The sequence below is a fragment of the Maylandia zebra genome, linkage group LG17, assembly GCF_041146795.1.
Source record: "Maylandia zebra isolate NMK-2024a linkage group LG17, Mzebra_GT3a, whole genome shotgun sequence".
Lineage (NCBI taxonomy): Eukaryota > Metazoa > Chordata > Actinopteri > Cichliformes > Cichlidae > Maylandia > Maylandia zebra.
The window spans coordinates 1,487,525-1,504,841 of record NC_135183.1 but is presented as its reverse complement, the minus strand read 5'-3'; the positions used below and the strand labels follow the sequence as shown (position 1 = coordinate 1,504,841).

Genomic DNA, 17,317 nt, shown 5'->3' with positions numbered 1-17,317 from the left:
ACAAAAGTCTGCTGGTGCATCTCTGGACAGGTTCAGTCAAATAGATCTAAGAGAATACAAAGGCTCTCCTGCTGCATAGAAGTAAAGGTCAGTGGAATGAGTAGATTATCAACAATCTGATGGCAAAGACTCATTTCAGGGTGCTCACCAAGTACTGAAGAGGCCATGTCATTAATGTGCACGTTAGAGTAAACAGATTCAAGCATCCCACACTAAACTAGGACAAGACTTATTCTAATAAAGCTGGAAAAACTTCCCGGGAATGAGGCTGAGGCACATTCACTGTTGCATCAGTGTGAATATGTGTGCACGAGTGCGCATGCCTGCCTGCGTATGTGTTTTTGTGTACTTCTCCTGCGCCAAATATTATTAACCTAGCAGGAATGGAGGGCAGCTTTTTAGGCTCACCTGGTTTATTTCAGGCTTTTCTGTGGGGCTTTAAAGAGGCTAAAAATACAACATGTTATAATGGAGGAAGTTTTTAAGGGCTGGACGTTGGCTCTGTAAATACTCCAGGCAAACGTCCATGTCAGGACGTAGGAATAGCTCGTCTGTTTAGAGTTTAAATAAACCGAGCTGGGAACACAGGAGCTGCATATAGTGATTTAGGATAGAATGAAGCAGCGCTGATGTCTGGAGCGTGATCGTTTTTTCAGTGAGATACACCCTTGGTGATGATGAGGTGTTTTGATAGCTATTTTAGATGTTTATTTAAGTGCTGGCAATATCCCGTCTTTATAAACAGTAAGAATGGAGGGAATCATTCGTGGAAACTAATGATGCAGCCGTGGCAAACAACTAATCTTTCTGCTTAAGTTTCTCAGCTAGGTCTGGAAAATGCTCTACAGTTGGCATGTAGTGCATAACCAGAAGCTATTTTCTCTGGAATTACTCAGAAGCACAGAAGATGTTTACGAATGAAACAGTATATTTCATTTTAAGGTTATGTTGAGGCTGAACATGCTAGATGGGGCAGCTATTCGGAGCCACGAAACAGTGGCATAGGTGTGTCAGAAGTAGAGAGTGGTGCTGTGATGTGGCTGACGGGACTCAACACCACGCTCTTAAACACTCCAAAAGCAATGTAGAGTTACTCCAACACGCCGCGTACACAGTTTTTCCATCCTGGGAATTTGAGGCTGAGGGCAGAAGTACCTCAAGGTTTAATTGTTAATAAAAAAATCATTTTGTGTCTGCCTGCCTCCTGTCTCACTTGCTGTGACTTGTAACCAGGAATCTGCCTTTGGTCATATAAGCATGAGCACTAAGGAGGCCTGTTGACTAGACACCCAGCTGACGAAGCAGCTACACTGTTGCAACAAGCACATTCGTTACATTCTGAGAAACATTTGGATTTTATGGAAGTATTTGTATTTAACTTTCCACAGGTTCAGATGAGATAACAAAAGGCCAAAAGGTCCAGTAGCATGTTAACTTAGCACAACTATAGGAAGTGGAGGTAGTTCCAGTACACTGTATCTTTGCACTTGACGAGAGGTCAAAGTGACTTTATGATCTTTATATACAGTGCTGCACAATATCATTGCTCTCATTTCAGTTAAGCAACAGACTTTTTAGCCTGACATTTATAATAAAACAACAGAAGAAGAAGCATCAGAAGCTACTTTCAGTTGTTGCCTTATTCACAAAGGTTTGATTTTACGCCAGATGCCCTTCCAGACTTTTTTCTTCTCACAGGATCAGACTGGTAAACAAATGCATAAGCCACTACTGCTAATATACTAATAGTAACATAATTTATTACAATAATTTTATTTACAAAAAGAACAGGAAATGATATATCCAGAATAATACTATAAATTATTTTGCAGTGATTTTCCTTCCATGCTTCACTGTGTTCACTAATGCCACAGCACTTTGTCACAGCTGGTGATATACAAAAGTCAAACTGTGTCACTAGCAGCTGAGAGCGACTGACCTTGGCATGTCCTTTCATCTGTGAGAAGTTTGTGGCCTTTTTGGCAGCTGCACTCAAAGGAGCCCACAGTGTTTCGGCAGAAGTGGTCACAGCCTCCGTTATGCTCCTCGCATTCATCAATGTCTGGGCAGAAAAAATACAATGAAAAGAGAAAGGCAGCAAAACTTTGTGTCAGAACTGAACTTGTGATTTATGAAATGTGACTTGAGTCATAAAATTAGATGTAACATTATCTACACCTACTTTCAGTACCATTGGTATTAATTTAGAGTAGTTGTCAAACAGCTAACAGATCATCTGCAGAGGTTTATTTGAAGAGTTTCAGTCAGGTTTCAGAGCTCATCACAGCACAGAAACAGCTTTAGTGAAGGTTACAAATGATCTTCTTATGGCCTCTGACAGTGGACTCATCTCTGTGCTTGTCCTGCTAGACCTCAGTGCAGCGCTCGATACTGTCGACCATAATATCCTATTAGAGCGATTAGAACATGCTGTAGGTATTACAGGTACTGTGCTGCAGTGGTTTGTATCATATCTATCTAATAGACTCCAGTTTGTGCATGTAAATGGAGAGTCCTCTTCACACACTGAGGTTAATTATGGAGTTCCACAGGGTTCAGTGCTAGGACCAATTCTGTTTACATTATACATGCTTCCCTTAGGCAGCATCATTAGAAGACATAGCATACATTTACACTGCTATGCTGATGACACCCAGCTCTATCTGTCCATGAAGCCAGATAACACACACCAATGAGTTAAACTGCAGGAATGTCTTAAAGACATAAAGACCTGGATGGCCGCTAACTTTCTGCTTCTTAATTCAGATAAAACTGAGGTTATTGTACTCGGCCCTGAAAATCTTAGAAATATGGTATCTAACCAGATTCTTACTCTGGATGGCATTACCTTGGCCTCCAGTAACGCTGTGAGGAACTTTGGAGTCATTTTTGACCATTTTTTTTTCTTATCTTATCTTAATTCAATTCAATTTTATTTATATAGCGCCAAATCACAACAAAAGTCACCTCAAGGCGCTTCATAGATACAGAGAGAAACCCAACAATCATATGACCCCCTATGAGCAGCACTTTGGCAACAGTGGGAAGGAAAAACTCCCTTTTAACAGGAAGAAACCTCCGGCAGAACCAGGCTCAGGGAGGGGCGGGGCCATCTGCTGCGACCGGTTGGGGTGAGAGAAGGAAGACAGGATAAAGACATGCTGTGGAAGAGAGACAGAGATTAATAACAGATATGATTCAATGCAGAGAGGTCTGTTAATACATAGTGACCTTAATGACCTTGTAGTACCATATCACCCTATTAGAGCACTTCGCTCTCGCTCTGCAGGCCTACTTGTTGTTCCTAGAGTATTTAAAAGTAGAATGGGAGGCAGAGCCTTCAGTTTTCAGGCCCCTCTTCTGTGGAACCAGCTTCCAGTTTGGATTCAGGAGACAGACACTATCTCTACTTTCAAGATTAGGCTTCAAACTTTCCTTTTTGCTAAAGCATATAGTTAGGGCTGGACCAGGTGACCCTGAATCCTCCCTTAGTTATGCTGCAATAGGCTGCTGGGGGATTCCCATGATGCACTGGGTGTTTCTTCTTCACTTACTATGTGTTAACAGACCTCTCTGCATTGAATCATATCTGTTATTAACCTCTGTCTCTCTTCCACAGCATGTCTTTATCCTGTCTTCCTTCTCTCACCCCAACCAATCACAGCAGATGGCCCCGCCCCTCCCTGAGCCTGGTTCTGTTGGAGGTTTTTTCCTGTTAAAAGGGAGTTTTTCCTTCCCACTGTCGCCAAAGTGCTTGCTCATAGGGGGTCATATGATTGTTGGGTTTTTCTCTGTATGTATTATTGTAGGGTCTACCTTACAACATCAAGCACCTTGAGGGGACTGTTGTTGTGATTTGGTGCTGTATAAATAAAACTGAATTGAACTGAATTTCAAATGCATCTTTGGGCACGAAAAGAAGCCTTTGGTAATTCCATGACAAATATCATAACCAGTAATAATGTCAGCAACAAACATCCTGAAAGAAGTTTTGGAAAAAGATTAAAACCAATTTTTCTCTCATTATGCTGTGAAAAAAAGTGTTTTAATCAAAAACATCTGATATTTATATTTTATATTTTCTGCATTTTTCAATCAGAAACGCCCTGCTGTAACTCTCCCTGAATGCCTTTTTCTCAAGCAGAACATAACAAAAGGCAGGGGGGCTGATAAAGTGACAGCTTCATTTAAACATACACCATGTGGGTACAGTAGCAAGACATAAGCTGGTTGCTCAGGCAGACATTTCACAGCCCATTGTTTTTTTGTGGTGTCCAATCTTGTCTGCAGAATCACAAAGAAATATTTGAGGACTGGAAACAGTCAGCTGGCAGACAGAAAACAGCTGACTGCATCATTGTTATAAAACATAAGAACTGGGGCGTAGTAAATCACGAGTGATGAGTAAGAGTACCCATATGGAAAAGATATATATAAATCTTTTACTATTTCTTTTCCATATGGGTATGAAATACAATATATATATCTAATATTTTTTGAAGAAATAATAACAAAACAGCTCACCATGTTACATGAAATAAAAGATCTAGAAAAGGAAAAGGAAAAGAAAGAACTTGGTGGAACATCTCATAACTAAACAATTAGTTAAGAATAATTTTTTTGCACATGTCGAGGAGCGTGTCAGGCTACATTTCATTGTGTGTTATACTTGTATAACTATGCATGTGACAAATAATAAAGAACCTTGAATAAGAATTATATTTGTCAGCAGAAAACTGCAGTTTCTCGATTTTATCATTTTATACTTCTTTTGGCTGCTCCATTTAAGGGTGGTCACCACCTGTCTCCACCTCATCCCATCCTTTGCATATTCTTCTGTCACACTTTTGCATGTCCACCCATGAACCTTCTCTTCAAGAAATCTGAGAAATCTGTGGAAGTAGTAAACAGGACAAGACTTTGGTCCTCCAGATTGCAGTGCACGTATTATCTTGTCCATGTATCTGATTTAGAAACTGTATAAAATACTGTAATGTTGAGAGTAATTCTAAGGCTTAAATGGATCCAGTTTATAATTTCAGAGGTCTAATGTGCAGCCATCAGCTTAAAAACTCTTTAAGCATTTATTTTTTCGTATATTCATATATTTATGAAAAAATAAATGTATATAAGAGCATATATCTTAGCTGTTCCTGAGACCATGCTCTACTGGACAGAGATCTTAGACGTTGTTCCTGGGATCTGCTGGAGCCACTCGGCTAGCTTGGGGGTCACTGCACCGATTGCTCCGATTACCACGGAGACCACCGTCACCTTCACCCTCCACATCGTCTCGAGTTCTTTACTGAGCCCTTCGTACTTTTCCAGCTTCTCGTGTTCCTTCTTCCTGATGTTGCTGTCATTCGCTAGATCGATCACTACGGCCGTCTTCTTCTGTTTGTCTACCACCACTATGTCCGGTTGGTTAGCCACCACCATTTTGTCCGTCTGTATCTGGAAGTCCCACAGGATCTTAGCTCGGTCATTCTCCACCACCCTTGGGGGCATCTCCCATTTTGACCTCGGGACTTCCAGGTTATACTCGGCACAGATGTTCCTGTACACTATGCCGGCCACTTGGTTATGGCGTTCCATGTATGCCTTGCCTGCTAGCATCTTGCACCCTGCTGTTATGTGCTGGATTGTCTCTGGGGCATCTTTACACAGCCTGCACCTGGGGTCTTGCCTGGTGTGATAGACCCCAGCCTCTATGGATCTTGTGCTCAGAGCTTGTTCTTGTGCTGCCATGATTAGTGCCTCTGTGCTGTCTTTCAGTCCAGCTTTGTCCAGCCACTGGTAGGATTTCTGGATATGGTAAATGGTAAATGGACTAGTTCTTATATAGCGCTTTTCCACTCTTCTGAGCACTCAAAGCGCATATCAGCCACCTCCTCTATCTGCTGGTGGTGCATACCGTGCAGGGCCCTGTCCTTCCTGGTTTCTGCTGCCTGAGGTATTCACTGAGCACACTGAGTGGATGTTCGCTGTCTCATCCTGGACTGTGGTTCTGACACTCACCAGTCCCGGCCACCTTCCCCAGACCTAGCATACAGTCTCAGGATGCTGGACTTGGGATGAAACCCTCCATGCATGGTCAGGAGCCTCCTCACCTTGATGTCAATGGCCTTAATCTCTTCCTTTGGTCAGCCCATTATCCCAGCGAGGGTACCTGATCACGGGCAGGGCGTAGGTCTTGATAGCCCGGATCTTGTTCTCACCGTTCAGTTGACCCCTCAGGACCCTCTTGTCTGTCTGCAGGTGCTTGGTGGTTGCAGATTTCCTAGCGCTATCTTCATGGTTCCCATTTGCCCTAGGTACCTGTAGCTATCCTCGATGTCTGCAATGTTGCTTTCTGCTAATTCGATCGCCTCAGTTCTGACTGTCTTCCCTCTCTTTGTTACCATCCGACTTTACTCTTCCAATCCGAGTAAAGCAGCAATGACATTCCAATGCTGCATTTTATGGTGGTGTGGATCAGTGAATCGATGTCTTTTTCACTCTTGGCATACAGCTTGATGTGTGCTACTTAGCTACACCCAATAAAACCAGTCAAACAACTGGGAGACAGACTCAGTGATTGAGAAATAAGCCTAGTAAAGAAACATTGGCGACTGTAACTAAAACAGATGTTTGTCTATTTATATTGCTCAAAAAATGAAGGGAAAATTTATAGTCACGGTATAACAGAGAGTCAGTTCGACTTCAAGAGTATCAGTCTGTTCAATTTGGAAGCATAAACCACTGTGAATCAATTTCAGGTACTTTGGTACAAACATCAATAGGACAAAATGACAATAGGTGCACTGGTGAAGCAACAGCAAGACCACTCCCCAAAAGAGAATAAATTTGCAGGTGGTGAACGCACACCATTGCTCTGTCTTATAATCTGTCCTGATGGACTTTTCTCTAGTTTTGCTTTTTGCTAGTGCTGGTAGGATGAGACCGTACCTACAGCCCATTCAGGCTGCACAAGTAGCACAGCTCCTCCAGGATGGCACATCCACACAAAGTTTGCACCAGATGGGCGACCTGTCCAGGGTCCTGCCTCTCAACCTGAGACAGCTGGGATAGGGTCCAGCCCACTCATGACCCTGAACTGGACAAGCAGAAGGATGGATGGATGCCAGATCACATAATTTCAGTACCTAAGTTATCCTTTAACAGTTTTACCTCAAAGTGTATATTTACTCCCCTCACCTCAGTCTCTAAGCGTATATTTAGTCTTACTCTTCCTACATATATTGTTGTTTTTTTGCACTGAATGGAACTGGAGCCTCGTCGTCTCGTCTCTCTACTGTACTGTATGTAGCAGAGATGACAATAAAGTTTATCTGCTCATTGCAAATGACACATGAATGAATGTTAAGTTATGGTTGTTATGGTTAAAAACCTTAGTTAAGGTTAAGAAAAGACTGAAATGAAGCATAAGATACAGTCCATTTCTACATTTGAAAAATACTACTTTAGGCTTAATTGTAAAAAATTGTAGCATAAATTTTCAGATTCTAAGAATTCTTCAGTAATCCAAGTTTTAATTATAAATATGAATATACAGTATCAAATGTAAAGTAAAGAAAAGTTTGGGAAGCAAAGGAAACTGAGTGCCAGGACTTCAGAGAAGCATCATTAAAATCATATTTGGGCCTTCTTGCTGCCAAGGATGGTGAGATGAGAGCAGTTTTCCCTGTTGTCCTCTTCAGTCTGTTTTCTACTACGGCACATTTGCAGCTTTCGTTACAATGTTTTATACACCGGTAATCCAGGACAATTCTAAAACTGAAGCAGTTTGGATTTAGGACCTTAACAATCATTATACAATGCTTCGTCAGCCAGTGTTATGTAAACACTGTTTGTGATGATTCAGCACTCAAACAGTTATGTGGTCCTGCTAGAAACTGTGTGCCAGTGAAATAAAATCTGGATACCTGAGCTCTAGCTCAGGTGTGGTGCAGCAATCCACAGCCACAGATTCAGAACAAATAATGCAAAGGCAACCCTGAGGCACCAGGTTCACTGCCAACCACAAACCTGCTGGTTTCTGGTTTCACCAGCTCCAAACCTCAAATCTTATTTCCTCCCCTCTTCCAACTTAGCGCGGCCTCAGATGAACCCAAACTTCAAAATAGTTCATCTTTTTCTTAGGAATACATTTTAGTACTCTTCTTTTAAATCTCTTTAGAACAAGTGCATCCTTTCCAGATAAGGACTAAAGTCTTTCTGTTTACTCACACAGGGAGAACTAAGCCCAAAGGAAAAAAGGTGGATGGGGAATCGAGAAAACAAAAGAGGAGAGAAAGAGGACAACGGTCTGGCATATTATACACACTAAGCCTTTTTTGATTGGTGCTCTAAGTGATGAAAACTGTGAGGGATTAACACCTAAGCCCTTAAACCAGGGAATAAGTTGAGGAAGACACTACAGAGAAATAGTGGAGTAGGTGTGTGTGTGTGTGTGTGTGTGTGTGTGTGTGTGTGTGTGTGTGTGTGTGTGTGTGTGTGTGTGTGTGTGTGTGTGTTGAAGTGGGGGGAAGGGTGGGGGGGGGGGGGAGGACAGGAAAGTATATGATGACAGAGAAAGAAGGCGAGGGACGAGGAAGAAGGTTCCCACCAACTACGTTTGCTTTTTTGTCTCCAATTTGACGTCTTGGTTGCATCGATAGTTATTTTTTAGATGACATTTCAAACAGGAAGGTTTTATTTTTCTAGACCATCAACTACCACGGACAGATTTGTGTCTTTTTATTGTTTGTATATCCAGATAGCTAATCAGTTTAACGTTAGTTTCATAAAATGGTTAAAACACTGACTAACGTTACTTTTTAATACACCAATAAATGAGAAAAGACTCTGAGGACCAGACTGGTGTATTTGGTACATCCAGAAGTTCAAACTACTCAGCAATGTTATGGTTTTAGGTTTTATTTTAGTTTTCACTTTTTGTGTTTTTAGTGTCTGCTTTTTCCCACCATCTTCTGTCTCCAGTTGTGCTGAGATCCAGAAGTGGACAATGGATTGCTGCTGCCAGAGTTGTGGTATTTGCCAGTTCTGCGATGACTAGCCGGTCAGTCAGCCGATCCGTCGCCTCCTTTATGCTCCAGCAGTCAGCCAGTACTCTCAGAGGGCAAGTCTGTGTATTTTGAGGGTTTGAATCACACCTACAGTATTTTGCTCTTGATCTCTTATTACATATAATCTTGTTATGTTCACTCCAGTGTAATGAGACCCATCTGAATTTGTGCATTTATGCTGAATGCTGCCTTCTGTAATACTAACACAATGCAGAGCAGCTACCCAAGTTTTCCTACCACCGAGATCAATTCTCACAGTGTAAGACTTTGGATACTCGTCTGAAAAACAAGGCAGCATATCAGAGATGCTTGAATCTCTTGTAATACTGTGCACCTTAAAGCAGATTACATGCAAGCTGGAGAGTAAATAATTTTGCATTCATTCAGTTGATCTTTGGCTTTGGAAAATAGTTTTTACTCTATAAAAAAAAACCTTTCCATAAAGCTAGGAAATCCTATTCCCTCATATTTGTCTCTGAAAACAGAGCCAGTGTTCTGATAAGCCAAGTATTAATTCAACCAGCATTGGCTTTATGAATTTATTCCCTGATACACTTGAGCAGAGTAACTCTAATCATAGTATACACAACTGCTGATGTTTACCCACAATAACATCTTTCTCTGTAGCATCAGTCTTCAGTCCCACAGACCCAAGCTACCGGGTATTATTGAACTGATAGCTCTGACTTTGAGGTTTTGCTTATGTTACATTCTTGGTCCTTGGATTATGGTTTCTGTGTCACACCATTTCTATGCCTCGTGTTCCCATGTTCCACGTTTTGGTGTTGAGTCTCAGTTTCCTGTTTTACTTTGGTAATCCTTGTCCCATGTTTCTGGGTTCAGTGTTGCTTCCCCGTGTCACATCATGCCTGCATTGTCCCTCGTGGCTCGCATTCCCTAATTATGCCAGTTTGTATTTAAGCCCTGTGTTTTTCCCTGTTGTCACGTCCTCCGCGTTAGCTGTGTCATCAGGTTATGACCTGCCACGCCATGTATTCCCAGTTTAGGTCTTGATGCATCTCAATCATCCAGGAAAGTAAATCTCCAAAAAGTTGATTCTGTTCATCTGGACGTAGCGTTTTGTGGGAGAAACGTTTCGTCACCCATCCAGGTGACGTCTTCAGCCTCAGCTGACTGCAGGTTTCCTTCCCACTGAAGGAACAATGGGCTGGGAGGTCAGTTCCTTAATCTTAATTATGCAAATTCTCAATCTTTAATCTCCCAGCCCATTGTTCCTTCAGTGGGCTGGTTTCAGTCATTATGTAAATGTACTGTTTATAAGATTGAAACCTTTGTAAGAAGTCACCTGGAAGAGTGACGAAACGTTTCTCCCACAAAACGCTACGTCCAGATGAACAGAATCAACCTTTTGGAGATTCCCAGTTTAGGTTAACCCTCCTAGTTTGAGTTTTGTTATTGTTTTATAGTTCTCATGTGTCTAAGTTTGTTTTGCCTGCAAATAAAGCCAACGCCTCAAGTTTAATATTCCGTCTTTGAGTCCTGCGTTTGGGTCCAACCACTTCCTGCCACACAGCTTACCGTGACATGGTGAGAGTTAAACCCTTACCTGGCCCACCGGTCTAATTATAGACTGATTTCTAACTTTTTTTATTTCAAAAATGAGTTGTCAGGTAGTTAACTGGTCACTTGCAAAGGAATGGTCTCCTTGAAGAACAAGAAACAGCACTAGTGAAGGTCATGAACGATCTTATGGCCTCTGACAGTTGGCTCACCTCTGTGCTTGTCCTGCTCAGTGCAGCGTTCATCACCACTGACCACAATGTTGTAATACAAAGATTAGAACAATGTTATTATTAAATTAACTGTCATGCAGTCGCCTAAAACATATCTTTGTGATAAATTCCGGTTTGTGGAGTTAAACGGGGATCCTTCCTCATAGAGTTGCAAATGGTTCCAATCAGGTTACAATGTACTTTTTACATCCTTCTTTTAGGCTTAACTGGCCTTAGCCTCCCATGACACAGTGAGGTTATTCTTAATCTGAATATGTCCTTCAGCATGCACATTCAACAGATATGTATCACTCCCCTCATTCATTTGAGGAGCATCACTGTTATCAGAACATGCAGTCTCAGAGTCTCATGAGCACTTTGCTCTGAGACTGCAGGCTTACTGATGGCTCCTGGAGTTTTTTAAAAATAGAATGAGAAGCAGAGCCTTCAGGTACCAGGCTCTGCTACGAGCTTCCATCCTTTAGTTATGCTGCAATAGGCTGGTGGGAGGGCCCCTGTTTACTCTTCACTCATTTCTTTTCACTCCCTGTATCTATACACCATCATACTTTAATCATCAGTGATGATTAAACTCTGGCTGTCTCTCTCATAGTGTGTCGTTTCTCCTGTCTCTCTCTGATCTCTTCTCTTTCCTCTTACCCCCAACCGGTGACGGTGCAGTGCAGCTGCTCTCCAAACCTGGTTCTGCTGGAGCTTTGTTCCTCTTAAAAGGGAGTTTCTCCTTCCTACTGTCGCCAAGTGCTTGCTTATAGGGCATCATGTGATTGTTGGGTCTTTACTTTTAGTTGTAAATTGGCTTTTCTCCACATCTTTGTGTCTCAAGTATTTCTTTGTTTTATTGGCTCTTGCTGGATCATCTTTGTACAGTGCCTTTTGTTGTAAGTGTTTTGTTGTTGTCTCTTTAGTGGCACTAAATGAGTCTCAAACACACATTACCTGCTTTAAACTTTCACAATCAAAACTTTTCAAACCCCCACTTCCCAAGTAATCTTCCACTGGGAAAAAAAAAATGAAAACCCTGCAGCAAAAACGTACGATGGTTCATGGATATCATGAAAATGTTAACACATGTAAGAAGCAGTGTGGCTTACACTTACATGGCTTACTCTTATATATTAAAAATGTAGATCTTTATGGCCTGAGTGAAGAAGTCAGCACAAGAGCACAAACACGCAAAAACCTTCTGGTTTATTTTAGCGTGTCATATTCCTGCCATACATAGTTTTCTGCTTAGACGGGATAATCCACTTCAGTCATGGAGACTGAAGTCTTACATTTCTCTTGAATAATTACTAATAGATCTAAGATTTGCATGGTTGCTGACATCAACCTTCCAGAGTTTGTGATTTTGAGGGACTGTGATGTTGTGATGCTGTGACAGTGAAGAGGAGCACCTGTGGTAACTTGCTGTTGTGTTAATTAACAGCACCATTACATGTAAGAAGTAGCATGCATTTAATGCAGTGTGTAGCTTTAACCAGTTGGAGCCAGTTACTACCAGCATCAGTAAGAGGTGGTGAGAGCACAGGAGTACGCGCACACGTTCTCTCAGTGTGGCGTGATAGGAGCCCCATAAAACAGTAAGTCATCCACTGTGTTTTTCCAGCAGGGCAGACTCAGCCTCTTTGGCCCGATCATCTCAGTCTCTATCCTGAGGGAGTTTCTGCTGAATGAACTCTTCATCTAAATATGGAGCTGAGACAGGAATCCAGAATGAGCTGGCTTTGCGCCACAGTAGAAATGTAGTAAACTGTGTCCCGCCGTGCCCTGTTTAAAGGGATTGTCCCTCCATCTGGCTGCGCTAAAACAGATTTCCCCGTGGCTGATGGGAAGAAAATAAGGCTCAGGGATCTTTCTTTTTTATGGAGTGTAGGACAGGTAAGGGCATCCAGACACATGCAACAGCCTGTCGAACACTCCAGACTGTGATGTCATACTTACAGATAAGTACAAGGAGGCTGCTGATTGCTCCTTTTTGCTTTCTGCTCTTCACTGTCAGAAATTCAACTTGGATTTCATTTTTGTGTGTCATCTGCTCCTACTTTCTTTTTTACACATTGTATTTTTCTGTATCTTCCTCTTTCGTGTCTAACGTGAGGCTCTGATTCTCTCTGAGGATTTTAAATCAATCAGCTGCTTTCCTGTTCCTCTGTGGCTGACCGCAGAACGCATGGCTATCTTTCCCTTCAGGTACCAGCCCAGGCACACTTGGCCTCAGGACTTTGAGACTTTAGGAAGTCAAGAGCTTTTTTGGGTTCATTTTCTGCATCTAGTAAGTTCAGTAATCGTTTAAAAAGAATTTACCTAAATTCTCTCAGGTATACTGGCCTATATACCAACTAAGGAACACACACATACACACACCATCACTCCCCTTCTGCCCACATTGTCTCCTCTAATGCCTCTAATGTAACAAAGGTAGCTACCACCATCTACCCAACACAGAAAGCTTCCTAATTATTCTGGCAGCTGCAAGCACTAGCACACACAACCCACACTTAATGACCCCACCAGGGACCGCTGAACCTTATAATGGGGTATGTAATTACCCTGAATGGAGCTTAAATAAGCTTTGAGGTTAAATAAATACATTAAGTTTTAGCACATCTTGAAATGATCACATCTAGAGAGAAGACACAGGACAGTTAAAGACAAGTGAGGTTGTGTGATATGTGTGGCATGTCAGAGTTGGTCTTTCTACACGGAACCACTGCTGCAAATCCATCCATCCATCCATCCATCCATCCATCCAGGAGGAATCCAGGAGTCAGATGCCCAAACCGCCTCAGCTGTTAGGAGGAGGAGCGGCTCCTACTATGACTCCTTCGCAAATGGCGGAACTCTTCATCCTCTCTCTAAGAAAATGCATAAAATATCACCTGAGGAACCCAGTCATTTTATATAATCATAAAAAGAGTGCAATCCTCTACCAAGACCAATGCATTATTTCACAACTTTAAAGTTTCCTGCATCACAGTTCAGTGGGTTCATGCACCTCTCCACCAAGCTTAGCCTTTTAATTTTGCATTCAGACGATTTTGCCTTTAGCCATCATGATGAATTTACAAGGGGCCAAAGGGTGAGTGAGTTAAACAGGACAATAAAACCCAACAGCATTTGGTGGGACTTTATCCTTGGAAACTGTCTAATGGGATAACGTCAATAAATAAGATCACTGAACACAAGGACATTGATATGAGTTAAGGTTTTCACAGCTAGCAAGCAGGTGGGTAATGCTGTCTTTAAAAGGAACATTTGAGAGTAGAAGGTGCTTTCAAAAATACTTGTCAGTTTACTGGAGGAATTATTTGTCTCTTGTAACACCTAAAACAAGACTAGCTGCAGCCAGCAGTTCCTCACAGGAAGCTGACTCATCAGAAACAAGAGTGATTTGGCTACGAGCGCAAAGGATGAAGCCTAGCAAAAGTGCTGTTGAGAAACTCAGGGGAATCATAAACCAGAGTATTTGCATTGGGCAACCTCAGGATGGTGCTAGAGGTCAAATCACAGGACCCCCAAGGTACGTGACATTCATCATCAAGGAAGTGTTTACTGACAGTACAGTCGACACTAAACAACATAATTTGTAGCTGGGCTATGCAGTGCTATCACAGCTAACAACACAGCACTTCTGCTTGTGTTTGCATGAGAAAACAATAGAAGAACACCTTTATGGATAATGAGCACATTGATAGCATCGTGCAGGTCGTGGGTTTGTTAATGCAGGTGAACTAACTGCAAAACAAGCTGGACTGAGCTGAGACTCTCTGACAGGGTGCACATGCAATGATGTGTCCTGCCTTTGTAAAGGGAGTGGTTGAACATTTCAACCCCACTACCACCACCACACACACAAACACACACAGATACACCCACAGGCTGTCTCTCGGGATCCATGTCTGACGTTTACTCTAGACGATCAATAACTTACTCCAGCCTCCAATCAATAGTTCCAACCTTTACCACGTCTCTCTGAACACCACGTAGGTCTACCAGACGATTCAAACCGATTGTGTATGAATGTTTATGTTCAACAGCCAAATTTAGTACTTTTTAGACCTTTTGTAAAGTCACTTTAAGGATTTGGATTTACGAGAAATTTATCAACTACAATAAAGTAAATAAAAAGCTGGCGAGAGCAGTCCACTTCCAGCTGAACCTAGGTAATGAATTTTCTGAGAGTGTGATGCCACTCAAACACAAAATCAAACATTACAGAGACAATGAACGGCTTCTTTAGGGATAGAAAATGTGTCAAAATGTTTATTGCAATGCTGAATTTGGAGTGTTTCTCAGTAGAAATTAAAAGTGTGCATTAACACGGAAGAAATGAATTTAACAGCGTGTAGCAGCAGAGGAGAATCTCGCAGAAAAACGGTGGTTCTGGAAACAGTCATAAAAGTTTAGAGCAGAGCATCGTTTCGACTTTCAAACACAGAGAGGGAGAAGTTTACCTGACATGACACTCACTAAGTCACTCCTGCAAAATCTGTCTGCACTGCTAAAGAAAATATTCTGGAACCTTTTAACAAAAAGAGAAAAAAATCACAAATGAGAAGACTTGCTGACATCCACCTGAGCCAAAGGAAACAGGCCTCCCGACCCCTTCTCTTTCTCTCTGTGAGCCTCAGGCTGGGTTTGAGGAGCCCAGTGTTTGGAATGAGAAACCTGACTCCAGTGGAGACCCTGATGATGCTGCAGAGCCTGATTAAGACCTAGCAACTGGCCCAAGTGATCAGTGCTGTGGACTATACTAGCCAACTGGAGGAATGATGGACTCTAACTCCTCAACTCTGACTGTTGCCTCCAGAGGTCAACGGTAGGGTCTCCAGTATGATTGCCTGTCCATTTCGTTGAAGCAGACTGACCAGGAATACAGCTCTGGTCACTTAAGCCAATATAAGATTTGTTGCAGGAATGTGCACACAGACCTCCTGAGTATAAGCTGTGTGGTTTTACCAAATATTTGCAGTAAAAAGCAATTAAATGGAATAAATTTGCAGAAACATGAACCTCCACAAATAATTATGCACGGGGGAAAGGAGATCTAGTTTTCTTGAAGAGCGTAGGTGTTCTTTGCGGGGTGCTGGTGGTGACGGGGACAGACATCATGCCGGGAGGCAGCGTGTATTTGTTCAGGTATTAAATGATCCTAGTGTTCGATCCTAGTGCTGTTTAATAACAAACACTCCACGAGGGCATGTGGGCCAGGGCTCCAAACTCTCACAACAGTGAAAGAGTCAGTGATCCAGCCCGCTTCAGCTGGAACAGAGACGGCCGGCTGCGATTGAGTCAGTGTGTCTCAGGCTTGATCTCACTGACCTGCGACTTCTCCCGAGGTCAAAAGTGACATACGAGTTACTAAATTATGTTTCTATATAAACTGTCGGACAAATGTGTCATATTGAAAGACTGAATGAGTCGCATCCAGACTGTGGCTCAGGAGGCAGATGCTGTTAGTAACTGAGGTTGTGATGGTGATTTTGGTCAAACGTAGCCACCTGCCCGCCGTGTTTTCTTGACCGGGAGCATCTATAAAGAATGTAAACAAGATTAAAAATGCTGTCACAGCAAGTTCACGCCACACTACCAGATCACTTTTGTACCAAAATATAAAAAAGGTGTCACATGTGCAACTGGTGTTGTTACAAGAGTGTCACAGCTTCATCCTCACATCACGAGTGTGAAGCTCTGTGCAGGTGTCTGCATACCAGCCAGTTATTATGACCGTGTGAACTGGTCCTCGAGACACTACACCACAATGCACCAACTACACATGTGTCCTTCAGGGGCTGAGTGAACTCCAGAGACAGCTAACAGGAATGTACAATCACCTGCAGGTGTTGGGCCACTGACTCATGTTCAGTGCTTGACTTTTACAGAACGTTCATAGCACATGTAGCATAATTAAACTTCCTAGTGCAACTATGAAGCAGAAAATTGAAACATAACCATCGCTAATCATAGTAGACTGAAAGCAGGGTATGTGTTAACTGACAAGTTGTTTCTTTATGCTTGTGTTTTTCAGTCACTAGTTCTGCTTCAAAACACAAAGATCAGCAGAAAGACAAACTCACAGTAAGGGACGAGCACAATTGTTCATCTAGATGATTCCCCTTCTGTAAAGGTCTATTAATTTCCCCATGAATGGCTGTGATCATGTCCTTGTCTCGGTTTGATGTGAATGTATGTTTGTCTGTTTGTTTTCACTTCTCTTTAAGTAGAGAAGGAATGCAGGCCAGTGGGAACGTGTCTTCGGTGCCACTGTAGTGGGATTTGTACGCCGACCACACAGAAACACAGATAACCGCACGCAGAGGTCCAACAGCGTACATGCAACCGAAATCTGCGTTAATTAACCTGCAAAAACAGAAGCGCGCACACATGTGCTACAGTAACATATAACCACCAGTGTGCACCATCTAATCAAACATCTGGAAGCTGTTAAAAACAACCTCTCCCTCTGTCTTTCTCTCTGACCCAGTTGTCGGCACG

At 42.3% G+C, this 17,317-nt stretch overlaps 1 protein-coding gene across 2 annotated transcripts in view; it reads right to left on the bottom strand.

The window, feature by feature from the left end:
- scube1 (signal peptide, CUB domain, EGF-like 1) overlaps window positions 1-17,317 on the bottom strand; it is a 118,064-nt gene that overhangs the window by 15,200 nt on the left and 85,547 nt on the right. For both annotated transcript variants that reach the window (XM_076875747.1, XM_076875748.1), the window contains one exon: window positions 1,940-2,062. In XM_076875747.1, the coding sequence (XP_076731862.1) occupies window positions 1,940-2,062 (123 nt within the window). The remainder of the gene's footprint in view (window positions 1-1,939; window positions 2,063-17,317) is intronic.